Source organism: Gracilinanus agilis, chromosome 2 (assembly GCF_016433145.1).
Source record: "Gracilinanus agilis isolate LMUSP501 chromosome 2, AgileGrace, whole genome shotgun sequence".
Taxonomy (NCBI): Eukaryota; Metazoa; Chordata; class Mammalia; order Didelphimorphia; family Didelphidae; genus Gracilinanus; species Gracilinanus agilis.
The window spans coordinates 543,195,202-543,213,978 of NC_058131.1; the positions used below are offsets into that span (position 1 = coordinate 543,195,202).

At 36.2% G+C, this 18,777-nt stretch overlaps 1 protein-coding gene across 1 annotated transcript in view; it reads right to left on the bottom strand.

The window, feature by feature from the left end:
- Positions 1 to 706: 706 nt before the first annotated feature.
- Positions 707 to 18,777, bottom strand: part of TMOD2 (tropomodulin 2) — a 55,856-nt gene continuing 37,785 nt past the window's right edge. Inside the window, exons 7-10 of the mRNA XM_044662240.1 lie at positions 15,944 to 16,051; positions 15,094 to 15,237; positions 6,916 to 7,060; positions 707 to 852 (exon numbers count right to left, since the gene is read on the bottom strand). Coding sequence (XP_044518175.1) covers positions 818 to 852; positions 6,916 to 7,060; positions 15,094 to 15,237; positions 15,944 to 16,051 — 432 coding nt within the window. The 3' untranslated portion in view covers positions 707 to 817. The remainder of the gene's footprint in view (positions 853 to 6,915; positions 7,061 to 15,093; positions 15,238 to 15,943; positions 16,052 to 18,777) is intronic.

An 18,777-nucleotide genomic window follows, 5' to 3' on the forward strand; every position in this document is an offset into this window, starting at 1 on the left:
GCTAAAACAGCCTTTCAAATTGTTATCATTGGTCAAGAGAAAGAAACCATTTATGGTGGACAAGTAGTGAAGGGAGCATTCATTAATTTCACAACTTGTTGATCTCTTAGCTGGTAAATATATTTGTGAGCTGGTAAATATTTTGTGGTTGTTTTGCTAAGGCTGTTAAAGGTAAAGTAATGCTTCTCCATATGTGATGATGACACTACTGGTCCACCAGTAGTGGGTTGTTCTTTCAGTAATTTTCCAGTCCCAAGGAACCCATCCATTCTCTCACCCAATATAGGGTTGGCAATACTGGCACATTTCTTTTGTTATATCAGCAGAATGTCTCTGTAACAATTAGCCTAACTCAAAGCAGTGAATGTAAACAGAGCTAGGGCTTGACAAAACAATTATACCTAAAAACATACCTTATGTACTAAAGTCCTCTTTGTGATTAAAAATGAACTTCTGCAGAAGGTAAAAACACAAGTTGGTTATGATGAGTAAGTTGGGAAAGAAATCCCTATCTGAAGGCAGTTAATGTCATTCCTAGTAATTGCCACTCGACTAAGATCTACATCAATCCACTGTTCACTGTGCATGCCAGAACCACACATGATGAAAATAAAAATAAGTGTGCATCATTCATCCGAGAAAGAATGTCACACACACGAAAATACAATAAAGTTAACGTATTAGTGGTGTGGATAAAGAGGAAGCAGTTAACGGAAATGAATGACCTTTTTTAAAATGGTCTCACTGGGGCAAGAGTTTAAGGTTATGATCTCAATGCTAGCTGCCTTCATCAGAATGGCATTCTCCGATGGTTGGGTTATCGACGGTCACCTTCCACTCGTTTCTTGCGAACTAGGCCAAAGAGAAATGAAAACAAATGAAAAATAAACTTAAGGAGAATCAATTTACTATTGACAAAGCATTTCAGACTTTTAAGTATTCAAACATAAAATAGCAGCCTTATACAATATCCGACATATACTTAGAACTTTGTGCTCAGAACTCTCAATCATCTGTGTCAATGGATAGGAGTAGTATTTTTAGAAATTAAAAAAAAATGGTCTTGGGATGCCTTTTGGTATTTGCATTTGAATTCTGGCAGTGTAGAATGCTTCATACTATATTTCCATTCAGGAGGAGCCAGAAGGAAGGTCTAGCTTCTCCATAGTTCTTCCAATTCAGCTTCTCCTTGTTTCCTACTTCAACATCTCTAAGTCTAAGAATAGTAGCTAAGCTGTGCTCTTTTCATTCTAAACTTTATGTCCAAGCAAATGATTAAATTTAATTACTTTGTGTTTTAAAGTGCCTTTTCCTGATTCTGACCACCCAAGGAAATGTCAACTGCTTTTTCCTCCTAAATTTTCTTGGGCTATAGTCATTATTACAGTCAATTAGAAAATTGTAAACAAAGGGATGTGCTCTCATCCCTTAACCCACAGAGCTAGACTAAATCATAAGGTAGCTAGGTAGTTCAGTAGATAGAGTCAGGCTGGAGATGGAAGGTCCTGGGTTAAAATTTGGCCTCAGACACATCTTAGCTGTGTGACCTTGGGCAAGTCACTGAACTCTAATTGCATAGCCCTTACTGCTCTTCTGCCTTGGAACTCATACTCAGTATTGATTCTAAGACAGAAGGTAAGAATTAAAAAAACAAACACTAAAATACAATTCTGACCCTCTACAGTATATAATTAAGATAAGGTATATACTGAAAGTTCTCTTACCCAGTTCAAGATTGATAAAAGGAGCATTTTGTGTTTATGTTATCAGAATATTTAATATTTACTATCCAGTAAATTAAGTCAATAATCATATATTAAGTATCTACTAGGTGCCAGACACTATTCTAAGTGCTAGAACAGGGGTTCTTAACCTGAGGTCTGTGAATTATTTCAAGATAATTGGTTTCCTTTGTTATCCTATGCATTTTATACATTTAAAACATTATTCTGGGGGCAGCTGGGTGGCTCAGTGGATTGAGAGCCAGGCCTAGAGATGGGAGGTCCTAGGTTCAAGTCTGGTCTCAGACACTTCCTAGCTGTGTGACCCTGGGCAGGTCACTTGACCCCCATTGCCCTTACTGCTCTTTTGCCTTAGAACAGTATTGATTCTAAGGTGGAAGGTAAGGGTTTAAATAAAAAATCACTTAAAAAAACCCAACATTATTCTGAGAAGCCCATCCATAGGCTTCACCAGGCTACTAAAGGGCCCCAACACACACACACACACACACACACACACACACACACACACACACACACACACACACAGAATTAAGAGCCTAAATAGGGGCCGGGTTTTACATTGCTATAATTATGAGTGCTTTAAGTGGGAAGTGCAAGAGAGAGAAACCAGGATGATAAGAACAACTCTTTCCGTTATTGCAACTACCTAGAACACCTGGCACCTGGCACCAATCTTGAGGATTATATAATAGATAATCATCATAGTGCCCCTGGATTTTCATTGGTAATCTTCTAAAAGAAAGATTCATTTTTTAAAAAGCATTTCACACAATATAGCAAAATATAGCTTTAAAGGCTATATTATCATCATCAAAAAAATTACTTAAGGAATCTAACCATAGAGATAGTCTAATAATCTTCTGATTATATGTATAAAATAAAGGAAAAAACAGGGCACCAAATGTGTCAGTCTATGCTCTCAAATGCATAGATATAGAAATGGATGAGGGTAGCAAAAATCAACATTATCTCTGTTATATTTTTATTTATGTTGGTTCTCATTTCCCAATGACATTAAAAAAAAACTCTTCCCTTCCTTCTTAGAATCAATACTGTAATTGGTACCAAGGAAAAAGAGTGGTAAGGGCTAGGCAACTGGAATTAAGTGACTTGCTTAGGGTCACACAGCTAGATATATTCCAGTGTCTGAGACCAGATTTGAACCCCAGACCTCCCATTTCTAGGTCTGGCTCCCAATCCACTGAGCCATCTAGCTGCTCCTTCCCAACCAAATTTTAATTTGGTTTGGTGGAACTTGGGAATCAGATCAGGACTGAGCTTAACACCTCTGCTGTAAAGAACATTTTGTACACAATCCTCAAAAGGAAAAGAGATTTCCCACATGAAATCCAGCAGATGATTCTGCTTTCAGATAACATTAGGTTGATTGTATTTAGCTCTATAATACTAAATGGTTTCTTCAGGGAAATCTAAAGCTACTTAAAAGAGATGAATCTAGTAATACACACAGGAAAAACCAAGTGGATGAAGCATGCAATACATTGCACAGACCATGGCAAGCAGATATATGGACAATTCACTGTATTAGTCAATCACGACATGTATCTTGCATTGAAACTGAATATTAACCATAAGTTGGGTCAGAATTGACTGAGTAAGGACCTGAAAGCACTATAAATATTACAGCCAAAATATGAAATATTTTGGGCTAAATTAAGAGAAGCATAACTTCTAGGAATAAGGAAGTGATAGTTCTATCTTCTACCATAGTGAGGCCACATATGGAATACTGTGTACAGTTCTAGGCTCATCAATTTAAAAAAAAAAACCCTTACCTTCAATATTAGAATCAAGACTGTGTATTGGTCCCAAAGCAGAAGAGTGGTAAGAACTAGGCAATGGGGGTTAAGTGGTTTTCCCAGGCTCACTCAGCTAGGATGTATGTGAATTCAGTTTTGAACCCAGGACCTCCCATCTGTGGGCTTGGCTCTCTATCCTCTGAGCCACCTAGCTGTCTCCTTAGGCTCATCAATTTAAGGACTTTGATAAGGTATAATAAAGAGAGCATCTAGAGGAAGGCAAGCAGTAAAGTGAAAATTTTAGCGCCCATATAATTTAAGGACCAGTTGAAGGAACTAGGAGTGTTTAAACTGGAGAAAAGACCATTGAGAGAGGTAGGACATGACAGTTACCTTCAAGAATTGAAGGGCTGCTACATTTAAGAGGGATTAAATTTATTCTCTTTGTCCCCATAGGACAGAACCAGAAGCAATGAGTAGAAAGAGCAAAGAGGTATTTAAAAATTTTTTATCAAGAAAAACTTCCTAATAATTTGAATTGTCCAAAAGTAAAAAGATCTGCCTCGAGAGATAGTGAGTTACCCTTCACTGGGGTCTTCAAATAGAGGTTAAATGACCATTTGCTAGGTATGTGATATTGGGGATTCTCTTCAGGTATTGTTTGGATCACATGGCCACTAAGATTTCATACAACTTTTCAAATTCTGTGATTTGATGAAGGAATCTTGTATTACTTCTATATGACGGGGAGACATATTGTTGACATGTTTAAGGCAACATTTTGTTCTACCATTTGCTTCTTTATTCAAACAAAAAGCACACTGGGATCTGTATTCTTTATGCTGTTGAGGCAACTGTGTAACTGTAAAGATGTGGTCTATTGTAGAATATTGTTTACAAAAACTTGCCTGCTTCTTTCTGGTACCTTCATCAAGGATATCATCATTTTTGTACATTATTCTCCGAGATTTTTGTAGAGAAGGCAAAGAAATGTTATTGATAGTGATGTACAAATTATTTGGGACAAAAAAATGATTTCTCTATATTGTAACAGCAATGGTCATGTATGTGTACGATTATGAAATTAGGCTGACTCAGAACCTGCTTGAACTGATTTCCTGATTTTTGTTAGTTCTTCATCATCTGAGTGCTATAAATTTACTGCCACACAAAAATGTAGTGGCTCTTTTTGGTCCAGTTTTCAATTCTGTGATTTTAAAAACTAAAGTTCTTAAAGAGTACATCCACTGATTATTAGAGCAGTGGCTCTTGGTGTGGGAAGTCAAACATTTCAAAGATCATTCAAGTCCACCATAAAACAGGATCATTAAACAGAAGGACAAAGGGAAGTACAGTCTAAAATGATAACCACCCCAAGAACTGGCAAAATATTGCTAATGGGAAAAACCCTGTTAAATAAATCCTTAGAAAATAAGCAAAGACTTTTAGAGAGACCTGGCAATTGGAAGGGTTGATTCTAATTTTTCTAGGGTGAGGCATAGTCTTATCAAAGTTGGGAAAAAAAAAGAAAAGATCAGTTAAAAAACCTAGTCACTAATACTGTTTTAAACAAACCAAAACAAAACAAAATAGTCACAGGCAAGACAATCCCAAAACTGGAGAATAAACATTGGAAAAGGGCAATTTCTTGCTGAAGAAACATTTTTATTCAAAGCTGTTGTAAGAAGTCTTTAGCCTGTTAAGACTGTAAGATCTAGACTTCTTCATCAAACTGTAAAACATCCATCTCCTTCCCTCAAACATGTTTGGGAGATTTTTGACTTCTAGTGTGGCTGGAAGTCTTGTCCCCATTGAGAGAATGATGAACTATATACTAAGAAGAATTGTTTTAGAATTATTAGTGCAAAAGCTAGGGTGCTAGGTCTGGAGTCAGGAAGACCTGGGTTAAAATCCAGCTTTGGTACTTACTAGCTGTGTGACCTCAGACAAGTCACATACCCTCTGTCTGCCTCAGTTTCCTCAACTGTAAAATGGTGATAACAACGCACCTACTTCACAGGGTTGTTGTGAGGACTAAGTAAGATAATATTTGGAAAAGTGCCTAGCACAATGCCTGGCACATGGCAGGTATTACTTCCCTTTCCTTCTTCCTCTCTCTCTATTTTCATGTAAATACATCAGGAACTATGAAGTTAAGAGTCCAAACATGGTGACAACTTTCCCATTATTACCTTTTAAAATTATCAGGGAAAATGAAGGGGACTCTGGGTCTTATAACTGACCCCAAACTAACTTTAACTTAAAATTTCATCCATCAGGAATAAAAGTCATAATGCAAGGAACTCTTTATCTTCACTGTGGCTTACTCACAATATGTTTTCCTTCTAACTTCTTTATGACATGAAACACAGTTTTAAATAACTTTTAATTTTATAAATCTATTTATCTTAATTACATTTTATGGACCATCAAGAGTCAAGAAGATAGTGTTTCAGGGTTGCCTCTTTTTAAACCCAAAACTGAATTACTCCACCAATTTTATAAAAGATATATTTAAGATAGCTAACAAGATTAAAGAAAAAAAAGAGTAGAAATACTTTAGCTAGTGCTTTGCATCAAAGTAATGCTATTCATCCATAGCATTAAGTGAAGAATAGAGAAAAATTAAGCAGGAGGACTGCTTGAAGGATCTAAATAGTTTTTTAGATACTTCTGAGTTGGATCTTCATAGTGTCTTTATTATTTTGTTCAATATTCTATGAATTCTCCAAATCAGACATACCTATAATCAAATGCAAGAACAAACATGAATCCTAAAAGTCAATAGGAAATAACTTCCTGTTCCTCTTCAATGACACAGATAATCAAGAACTATATATATATATATATAAATATTAATGAATTTAATTTGATTCAATAAACATTTATTAAATACCTATAAGGTACAGTTAAATAGAATATTTTTTAAAAAGAATATAAGACAAAAACCAAAGGCTATTTTAATGGAATTGTTTTTGTCAAGGATTCTTGACTTTTTATATGTCCTAGACCCCTTTGTCAGTCATGTAAAACCTATAGTCCTCTTCTCCAAATAATATTTTGAAATGCATAAAATATACTACATTGGATTGCATGGGAAATCAATGATATCTAAATATGGTTATCAAAATATTATTTTAAAAAAGACAAGTTTATTGACCCAAGCTAAGAATATTTGGTTTAGTTGCATTGTAAGCATTGAATATTGGGATGATTCCATTAGCATTGAATTTGGTGAAGTTCCAAAAGACTCTGAGGTTAATAGAAATGATTCTCTATTAAATTATGTATCTGAAAGGTAAAGATGGAATTGTCTAAAAATGGCCACCGTGCTCAACATCCCATCAGCCATTAAATGCAAAGCAGCTAAAAAGCAACATAATAATCATATTAAAATTACTGTATTTTACCTAGATCATTATTCTTTGTGATGGCAGCTGCTACCCTGGTTCTTGGCCCTTGTTTTGTAAACTGGTAGCCAAACTTAAGAATCATTGAGTTCTCTTCAACCATCTGGGCAATTTCCATTTCTACAGCTGTTCCCAACTGCTGTCTCTGTTTGTGGACATGCAAACACAGACATATACAAACACATATATACAAACAAAAAGGACACATTAAAAAAGAAGAGGAAACATTTACTTTCATAAGATATAATTCAATTAGCTAACAGGTTTAATTTTTTAAAAGAATAGTTATAATTTGGTCTTTCAAAGAATAAAGGCAACCCCCCCCACAATCAATTTGTAGCTTAGTCTACCCAAGTGAAGTGTTTTAAACAAAGTCATCAGACTTGTCCTCATCTGCAGTTACATTCTATTTTACTTTATTTTTTGCTTTCTTTATTTTATTCCAGTAATACATTTACACATAAATTTTCCATGGTTACATGATTCATGTTGTCTCCCTGCCCTCTTTCCTTCCCCCTCCTGGAGTTGACACATAATTCCACTGTATTATCACTCAAAACCTGTTTCCTATTATTCATTTTTGTAATAATCTTTTAAAACCCAAATCCCAACTCATATACCCAAATAAATAAGAGATAAATCATATATTTTCTTCTGCATTTCTACTCCAACAGTTCTTTTCTCTAGAGTTGGATAGCGTTCTTTTTCATAAATGCCTTAGAATTATCCTGGATGATCGTTGTATTGCTGTCAGTAGCAAAGTTGTAGTTACATTTTAAAATGGAGTTAATGTGTGGCTGCCACCTGTCCTAATCTTTCCAGATTGAAGAAATGGGCGAATCATGTGTGAAGAAAGAAAAAGAGAAACGGGAAAAAAATTGAAACCAAGGTTTTTGGTGTTTCTTGTATTCTATTGAATGTCTGTAAGGAAGGTAGCATGGTGTAATGGAAGGAACTTTAGCCTTGGAGACAGGAGATCTGAGGTCTAATCCTTGCTTTGGTACTAATCTAAGTATGTGACCTTGAGCAAATTGCTTCATCTTTTCATAGCATGATGAGGTTGGACCATATGTTCTCTAAGAACTTTCTGTTTTAACGTGGATAAATAATCAAATGGAGTTTCTGAAAACTAAAAGACTTTATAGTAACTAAAATGATTGTTGAATGTGGTTCCAAGGGGTGCAAATCAGAAAATTAATTAATAACGTTAATTAGTCAGTTTGACTTCTTCCTAAAGCACAAGTCTTCCCATGTCACCTTTCAACTCAAAAATGTTCAGAGGCTCCCTATTGCCTAAAGAGAAAAATATGAACTTCTGTGTGTGGCATTTAAACCCCGTTAGGATGTAGCTTCAGCCTCCCTTTTCGTTCTTATTGAATATTCTTCCCTCCACATACTCCACCTTCCAGCCAATTTGGCCTACTTTCCTCAAACCCAGAATTCCAATTCCCACCTCTGTGTATGGGGTGCCCTCCAGGCCTAGAATGCATACCCAGCCCCCCAATCTGTGTGTTAAAACCCCTAGCTTTCTTCAAGGTTCAACTCAGGTAATAACAATATCACTTTCCCACATAATCAGCTTCTGATAATACCTCTAATTATTTATAATCAATTTCCCCAGGTGTCAGTTTCTGATAATAATAAAAACAATTTGTAAATAATTTCCCATGTAATTAGCTTCTGACTTTAATAATAATAACAGTAATAAAAGCATTCATATGATGCTTTAAGGTTTGCAAAGTGCTTTACAAATATCTTCATTTTTATCCTTATGACAACCTTTGGGGGGGGCAAGTACTCTTATTCTTCTTCTCATTTTACATATGAGGGAAGACCTGCAAGTGAAGTGACTTGCCCAAAGTCACACAATTGGCTAGTAAGTATTTGAGGACAGATTTGAATTTACATTTCATGGACTTCAATCCAGCACTCCAAACTGCCCACTGATTCGCCTTCGTTGCTCTTGATCTTTCTCCCTCAAATGATCTTACATTTATCTAGGTATTTACATTTGTCATTCCTAGAAGAATGAAAGTTTCTTGAAGCCAGGGATTAGTTTTCATTTTGTCTTTGAAGGCTCAGGACCTTTATGCATCTTACAGAGAATAAATGTTTAATAAGTGCCTTTTATTTCAATTATATGTGAACAGAAAATCACAACTCTAGTCTGATTATCTTCTGACCTCTTATTACAATTCAGTGTAAGTCCAAATGAATTACCTAATTGGACTTTACAGTAATTCTCCATTTGTTTAATTCTGGAGGTTGTTGAGTTTTTCCACCATCGCTAGAAAGAACCCTAGAGGTAATTTTTGAAAACACCACAAGATGGAGATACTACCATATGAAAAATGACTACTTCCTAGAAAAAGGACTCTCACAACTTCCTAGATCTGTAAAAAATTTTTTTGATGAGGCTGAAAAGGTTTTCTCCCCCACCAAAGTTTCTACTTTTCTACCAAGTTTTTTCAAAACTTTATTTGCTCATATTTTTATTCACAGGACTGTAGTTTTCAGAAGAGGATAGTGTTAAATAATTAAGTTTGTGAACACTGGGATTGCATTTCTGCTATTCTAGACAAATCCATTGCCATTTTCTCTTTGAAAAATATTCCATTTGGACTATATGCCACTGATATTTATATAGTGCCAGGTTGTTCAGCCATGTCCAACTCTTCAGGACCCACATGGGATTTTCTTGATGAAGAAAATGGTTTGCCACTTCCTTCTCCAGCTCATTTAGCAAATGAAGAAACTGAGGCAAAACAGGATTAAGTGCTTGGGATCACATAGCTAGTAAGTGTCTGAGGTGGGATTTGAACTCAGAAACATGAGTCTTTCTGACTCTATGCCTAACACTCTATCTACTGTGCCATCATCTACCTGCCTAATATAGTGGCATACAGTTTAATATACATTTTCACAACCATTACATTATTTGATTTTCACAACAACCCTATGAAGTAGTAAGGGCAGGTATTATTATTATGAGGAAACTGAGTCTCAGGGAGGGTATATGATCTGATTAAGGTCAAACAGCTAATAAGGGGCAGAGCTGAGACATACATCGAGATTTTCTAACTGCAAGTTTAGACTGGAGAACCATGCTGCCTCTCATTTACATAAAAACTACTGAGATATTCCTATTAAAAGTATTTTGTTTAGAAGTTTTTCTGTGGATTATTAAAATGAGTTTTTATCATGGCCTGTAATACTTTTTCTCCCCTTGGTTTCATATTCTTGGCTCTGGCATTTAATTGGCCATGGGCAATTCATTTGATATGTCTGTGCTTTGGTTTTTGCATCTGTAAAATGGGGATGATAATAATACCTGCATTTCTTACTTCATTGGATTGTTAGGAGGAATGATGTTTACAAACAGAGAAGTGCAAAACAAAAGTAAACTCATTTCTTAGAAGACAGACCTCCTACCCTTATATTTATAAATTCATCTCATGGAATCATAGGCTAAAGGGTTGAGCCAAATCCAGTCGTAACCATTTACTAGCTAGGTGATACTGGGCAAGACATGTACCCTCGATTTGCCCCAGTTTCCATTGTAAAATGAAGCTATTAACAACAGTATCTCCTAGAGTTGTTGTGAAGATCAAATGAGATGGTATTTGTAAAGTATTTAGCTAAATAAATAAATGCATGCTTCTTCCTTTAAAGATCATCTAGTTTAATACTCTTGTTTTATAGGTGAAGAAATTGAGACCCTGCAATGGGCAAATATTTGTCCATGGGTCATATAAATAGGAAAGATAGGATGCCAATCCAGGTCTTCTGATTACTTCAATGTATTTTTTTTAACCCTTAACTTTTGTGTATTGGCTCCTAGGTGGAAGAGTGGTAAGGGTGGGCAATGGGGGTCAAGTGACTTGCCCAGGGTCACACAGCTGGGAAGTGTCTGAGGCCAGATTTGAACCTAGGACCTTCTGTCTCTAGGCCTGACTCTCAATCCACTGAGCTACCCAGCTGCCCCTAGGTCTTCTGATTACAAGCCAAAATTATTTCCACTATATTACACTGCCCATTTGACTAATTTGTTATGTGCTTTTTTGAGTTTTCTATTTTTCATAGGTCATACCTGATGTAATTATAATTAGCAAGAGCTTCACTAACAACCTCTCATTTATCTGGTTCTTGTTTTTAAAGTGTTCTTGAGCATCACCCAATGGATCCTCAGGAGATGTGCACTCTGGTACCTTTGCTACTTACCATGCTCTGTTGGTTTTACATACCAATTATGCCTCTGGAACAAAGTTATAATGGAGAACAAGCTCTAATTCTGGATTTCGACATACTATTGACTTAAGCTAAGCTCTTCCGCTAAACAATGTTTTTTTTTCTCTCTTCTTGTCACAAGGAGAGAGAAGTACAACAGAGAAGTCAAATATAAGAACTTGGTAAATCCATTCCAGAGTGACTTAAGATAAATTAAAGATGAATTATGAAGTTAGTGACTTGAGAGGGATTTGAAGTGGGAAGTGTAGGCTGCAAGTTTGTATTTTCAAAGATCAAAACTAATTGAAATTTTCAAGGGTCCAGATTATTAGGTAGATTTTAAGAAGGTAGAACTTCTGAAAGAGCGAATTTGAGGATATGGATTCAGAAATAAGGTTTCAAAATAACTTAAGCCACTTCACATGCAAAAATATAAATATACTTTGAAATAAGTAGATCTCAAGTCATTTAGTAATGTGTCTCTAGAATTTTGAAATAACCTCTCCCTGAACTTTTTACTACTCCATGGGGTTCTCAGGTTGTTTCATTTAAACATCAGGCTACTCTATCTCTTCCTTATCCTCATTTCTTAGTACTCTAAATAGCCTCTATCCTTCTACCTTTGTCCCAGGCAATTTATAGGAAAAGTACCCATGGGATGTCCAAGCTTACAGTTCTGAACTTGGCAGATGAAGTCTTGGAAATTAGTTTCAAGGGCATTCTGAGGAAGCAAAATTGAATTGGACTGGGGGGTGAAGTCCTACAGATGTATAGGTACATAAGAAGGATAATTCTATTTTACCTGTCCTCTTCCCCATTTCATCTTACACCTTTATTGAAAGATAACTAGTTCAGGAGAAAGTTTAGAGAATAAGGAAATCTGAACTGTTCTAGGTGGTCCAAGACTCTCCTGAACTAGGTCAGAAACCTGAGGAACACTACAGAACCATACCGCAAACATCCTTCTGCTTTTCCTCATTCCATACCCCTAGAACTAGCCAGGCCAGAAGACACGTCCAGCAAAAGAAACTTCCAGATTAGACCTTTAGTTATAGTCCTTGGGACTTGGAGGTGACATCCATTGTCTACTCTAGCAGATTTCCCCTTCTATCATTCCCTCTCTCACTAATCTTTATTCTGTTCTTGTCTATTGGCTGCTTCTCTGCTGCCTACATGTCTCCCTCATCCTTAAAAAATCCTTATTTGATCTGTTCATCCCTGTTGGGAATCATCTTATATGTTTCTTTCCTTTTTATATTAAACACTTTAATAGGATTGTCTATGATTGGTGTCTTCACTTCTCTCTCTTCTCAATTTTATGCAGTCTGGCTTCCAGTCTCTGAATTCAACTGAGATTGTTCTCTTCATAGTTTCCAGTTGTCTCTTAATGGCCAAACCTAATGGAAACTTCCCAATCCTCATCTTTCTTTACCTCTCTGCAGCCTTTAACACTGTCGATTAACCCCTTTTCCTATCCCTCTCTGTCTGTTTCTGCTTATCTGCCTCTCTTAGCTTTCCTCTTTGTTAGACTACTTCTCGTTGGATCTTCATCTAGGTCATGCCAACTATCCATAGAAATCTATTAAGGCTTTGTTCTGGGCCATTTCCTCTTCTTCCTCTACTCTATCTTGCTTGACAATCTTACCAGTTCTCATGCATTCATTCCGTGATTCTCAGATCTATTTTATCCAGTCTTAACCTCTTTCTTGAACTCCAGTCTTATGTCTCCTTCTATATATCAGATATCTTGAACTGGAAGTCACAGACATCTTAAATTTTACATGTTCAGAACTGAACTCATCTTTTCTCCCAAAACCTCACCTTTTCATGACTCATTAGTCAATAAACATTAAGTGCCTATTATGTGAACAGGCAGTAGGAAAAACTCTCATTTGATCCTTCCATCCCTGCTAACTATCATTCTGTATCTTTTTCTGCTCTTTGTGGCTAAATTCCCTGAAAAGGCTGTCAATAAATACTTCCACTTTCTCTCCTCTCACTTCCTTCTTAACTCCTTACAACCTGGCTCCCAGAATTATTAATCCCCTAAAATGGCCCTCTTGCTAATAATCTCTTAGTTTGCAAATCCAATGGCCTTTTCCCAAATTTCTTTCTTTTTGACCTTTATACCTCTTTTGATATTTCTGCACCCATCCCACCTTGATACTCTCTTTTCTCCAAGTTTTCAGGATATCTCTGTTGGTTCTCCCACCTATCTCACCACTACTTCTCAATCTCCTCTGCTATATTTTCATTTAGCTCCCTAACTGTAGGTTATTTCACAGTATTCTAACAGTAGGTATTTAACTACTATACTATATCATTTGGTGATCTCATCAGCTCCCACAGACTAAATATTATCTCTATGATGATGATCCTCAAATCTACCTTTCCTTTCCCAATCTCTATGCTCCAAAGAAAGAATCTTTCCTTCTCTAATCTCACATCCCCAATTGCTTTTCAGATATCTCAAATGAGATATTCAGTAGACATCTTAAACTCAATACTGTCCAAAATAGAACTTATTATCTTTTCCCCTTAAACCTCCCTGTCTCCAAACTTCCTTATTACAGTATATGGCAGTACCAAACTCCCAATCCCCAGTTCTCACAAACTAGAAGTTACCTCAATCCGTCACTATCTTTCATGCCCTGGTACTCACTCTATTGCCATAGTTTGTTGATTTCACCTGTGCAATATCTATCAAACATGCTTCCTTCTCTCTTCTGACAGTGTTCTGGTTCATGTCCTCCTTACCTCATACCTGGAGAATTATAATAGCCTGCTGGTGCATCTTACTTGCTTCAAGTCTCTCCCTACTCTAATCTACCCTCCATTTAGTCACTAAAATTTTCCTGAAGTGCTACTATGTCATTCCACCTACTCACTAAACTCAAATTACTTCCTATTTCCTCTAGGATTAAATACAAAATCCTCTGTCTTTATGCAAAGTCCTTAATAATCTAGCACCTTCTAATAACCTTTCCGGTCTTCTTACACCTTACTCCCTGACACATACCCTTCAATCCAGTGATACTGGCCTTCTGGCTGTTTCTCGAAAAATATACTCTACCTCTTGGCTCTATTATTTCTGGCTGTTCCCCATATTTGGGGGGGGGGGTTCTTCCTCATCACTACCTACTGGCTTCCTTGAAAGTCCCTTCAAAAATTCCATTTTCTGGAGGAAGCCTTTCCTAATCCTTTTTAATTCTAGTGCCATTCCTTCTATTATTTTTAATTTATCCTGTATATGGTTTGTTTGCATATATTTATTTGCTTGTTGTCTCCCCCATTAAATTTTGAGCTTCTTGAAGTCAGGGATTATCTTTTGCTTCTTTCTGGATCCCTAGAACCTAGTGCTTGGCACATAGTAGGTACTTAATAAATGTTCAATGACTGCCTGAATTTAGGGTAGGGACCTTTTATGACTACTGGCTCTCTGCATGAACATTCTCCCCTCCTTAAGAAATGGCGGCCACTGATTAATTATGGAAAGGAGGAGAGCTGAGAGACAAATTGGTTGGGGAGCCAACATGGGTGGCTACATTAGGCCTGGAGGTCTGCATTTGCTCACCCTGGTCTATCTTTGCTGGATATATTGGTTATATTGGCTGTATTTTATGAGGAAAAAGAATCATTTTTTAAAAAATGGTAACTGAGTTCTAGGGTGTGACAATTTTCTTTCCTTTCTTGAGTAGGATTGGAGGGACAGGGTAAGGTCAAGGAAAAAGCTGGGCTTGGATGGGTCTGGGGTCCTATCTTTAGGAAAAACTGATAATACACTACTCTGGTGCATCAATACTACTACTCTGCTTGTCTCCTCAAATGTTTCACCAATCCTAGGCTAATGAGTATTTTCTCCCCATGGCACGGATGAACTTTTGGCCACCACTCTTTCATTCTCTGCATAGCAGATGTAATTATAGTGTACAGATAGATGCTGGAGCTTACCTGGTTGTCTATCTTAATCTCTGTCAGGGATTCATTTTCTTTCAGTGCATCCACCAGTGCCATAATCCCAGTTCCAGTGACAAAGTTGGACTCAATATTTAGGCTTTTCAATGTCTTATTTACTTTTAACATGTCGGCGAAAGCCTGAACAGATAAGGAAGAAGATTCAGTGAGCATTTCTGAAGGTTTCTGTGCAGAAATGCTCAGCATACTGAATAAAGCTAGTGTTTGGTAATAACTTAATAATAATAAAAAAAGTGGGGAAATGAGAGCTTCTTTACAGCAAGGAAGATCAATTCTAAATACTTCTTAGAGCTTGGTATTATTATTTCCCCTTCCACTGCTTTTACTTCCTTTTTATGTTTTGTCTTTCTCTATTAGAACAGAAGCTCCTTAAGAACAGAGATTGTCTTTCTTTCTGCTTATATTTCTATCTCTAGTGCTTAGCTCATGGCCTGGCACATAGTAAGCACTTAATATTTGTTGACTGATTTATTAATGTAATTTCATGCCTATGCTAAGCAAAGTTTCCTTATAATTTACCTAAATGATTTCACCTAAAGTACTAAAAAATTCTAGTTATTTGATGTCTTCTGATGGTTGAGATCCAATTAGCTAAAATATTTTCCCTCCCATAAAATCATAACTAATGTGGGTTTACTTACTATGTAGAGCATCCCTTACCTGTATTAAGAACACTCAATAGAAAAAACATTATACAACTTGTTCCAAAAGTCTTAGTGCAGTTATAAGCAGTAGCTACTTAAGCCTTTTGCCCTGAGACTTTTGGGACAGCCTGTATTTGCTTCTAATGAGTTTTTCAAGTTAAATATTAAGGAGATTTACTTACAATTGCAACAGGGTCATTGCTGCGGGTGGCAGCCAGGCTGAACTTCTTCACATGGGTGTTTTTCTCCAGAGCCTTTGCAAACTCCTTCAGAGTTGGAATTGGAATATTCTACAAAAGGCAGAGGTACAGATTTTAAGAGCATTGGGTGGGATCCTATATTACAGATTTCTGACTTCCAAAAGGTCCTATTTATTTAGAAGACATTTTTCAATCATCTGCCTGTATGCCCTCCATTATCTTTGTTCTGGACAGGAATCACATTTTAGCCTGAATAAATTCTACCAACTCTTTGATCTAATGATGCGTCCTTTCTATCACTGATCATCTACACATAACCTATCACCTTCTTTCTTCTCAATTAGGGGTTTCCTATATCTATCATTTCTATCACTTATAGTCCAGATAATGACATAATTATTGAATTTTAGCATTGGAAAGAACCCTAGTGGCCATCTAGTCCAAATATATATTCCTGAAAAATAATTTCCTTGGGAGCATCTAGGTGGCTCAGTGTTTGGGGGCCAGGTCTAGAGATGGGAGGTTCTGGGTTCATATCTAGCCTCAGATACTTCCTAGCTATATGACATTGGGCAATTCACTTAAGCTCCATTGCCTAGCCCTTAGCACTCTTCTGCCTTAGAACCAATACAGAGAATTGATTCTAAAACAGAAGGTAAAGGTTTTAAAAAAATAATATTCTCTAAAGCAATGCCCAACAAATGGTTATCTAGTATTTAGCCTTCCTCTTGTATGGGGGGACCCACTCTGTCTTTGGCTAACTCTAATTTGTTAAGGAGTTTTTCCTTACATCAAGCTTAAATTTTGTAACTTCCACAAACTATTCCTATTTCTGTTTTCTGGTGTCAGGGAGAACAGGTCTCATTCCTCTTTCCAACTAACAAACCTTCGATTACTTAAAAGCAGCTAGAACTTCCCTCTTGAGTATTCTCTTTTTCAGGCTATATATCCCAAATCCCCCAACCAAGGAATAACAAGGAAGGAATCAGGACTAACTGAATACTAAACTTAGGAAACGGTAAGCTATAAAACTGGAGGTGCACATAGCATCTTAGTTGTACGCTTCTAGTCATACTCCAGCATACTAAACCATGGTGGTCAGAAATGAATCTTTATTCCTGTCTTCCCAGGATTAGAGTATGGTAGGAGTATCACTTTTTTGAAGCTAGATGTTTTCTTAGGGAAGCTTAAGTTAATATACTACCCCTAGAGGAGCTATTCTTTAAAAGCATATTGTATTGAATTCCTTCTTTCCTTGCTTCCAAATCTTGCCCATTTATTTCAAGGAAAAATCTCTCTCCTTTCATCTCCATTTTCTCCTTTTTTCATTCCATTTGTGAATTCCAAAATTATCTTTAACATAGCTACAAACACAACATGCATTATTAAGCAAACAAGTACTGTGTATAAGTGCTTGGATTTAATGAAAAACTTAAATTTGTTGCTAATGATACATCTATTTTAAGGAAAAGGGAAGTTATGCATTTTGCCACAATGTTAAGTATTATAAAGGACCAGTCCATCAACCTCTAAAATCCTTATAATTGCCTGGAATTCTCTTTTAGAAGAGTCACAAAAATCTTCCCACTTCATCCTCCTATAAGATACCAGCTTTTGAAAAAATAAAACACTAAAGTTTACAGTTTTTGTTTTACCCAATTAGTCCAACTACTTACTTTTGTTTTATCCAATTAATCCAACTACTAATACTTTAACAATATTGTCTCCTACATTGTAAATGTCTAGTATTTTAACTACATTATGAATTAAATTGTTCAACTCATAATAACATGATTTCTACAATGAAATGTATTCTGAATTCTTAATAACCAAATAATGCAGAAACTTTTGGAATATAATCCATTTGTAAGTTGCAGACTGTCCAGCCATTGCAACATTTAGGTGTTTAATAGTTGTTGACTAATTGCCCTACTATTAAATATTTGTACCACAACTCCATTTCCAACTTCTATTCATTTAGAGTTTCACAGTGCAAGTCTCTACTTGCCTTCAAGTTGTCAAATCCCCATCAGTATTATGTATGCATTTCTGAGCTCCTTTATCCAGAACAAATCACCCCAATACTGTCTAAATAGAAATAAAGGTGGTTGTTTTTTTTCTATTTATGGATAAGATAATATTTTAAAATCGGGAGAAAATTGACCAAACACTCGTAAAAGTAATGTGTTCTTACTGGGACATGTTAATACTAAATGAAGACTGGAAACATAAATTTAGAGCTAGAAGGGCATCTGAGTGCAATTCTCTCACTTTATAGATATTGAAACTGGAGTCTGGCAAGGTTAAGTGATTAGCACAAGGTAACATGGAGCAGAATGAGATTTGAACCTGAATTTTTGAAAGGGTTGGGCAAGAGAGCCTCTTAAGTCCCTTCCAGTTTAAGATCTAAAAACATTTATCATTCTCTGAGTCCAAATCCATTACTCTTTCCACCATACTACAATGTAGTTTGACAGGAAAATTATTTTAAGTACTAAGACCATAATACTTCTCCAGGGCAGATGTAGAAAATTCCATGCAATACACTGGAAAATGTTGCCTTCGATTATTTACACTTATTTTTGTCCTATAACTATTTCTTGGTTCTCATTAGTACAAAATTCTTACATCCATTCACCATTTGCCTCCCAAAAAGTTTTCTTGAACAAGTTTTGGAGCAAATGTGGGAATTTGTTTTGCTTAACTAATACATGTTTATTTTTCTTGCTTTCTCAGTAGAGGGTAGGGAAATGTGAGAGAAGAAAAGAAAATCTTCATTTGAAAAAATTTTTAATGAAAAAACAAACAACAAACTT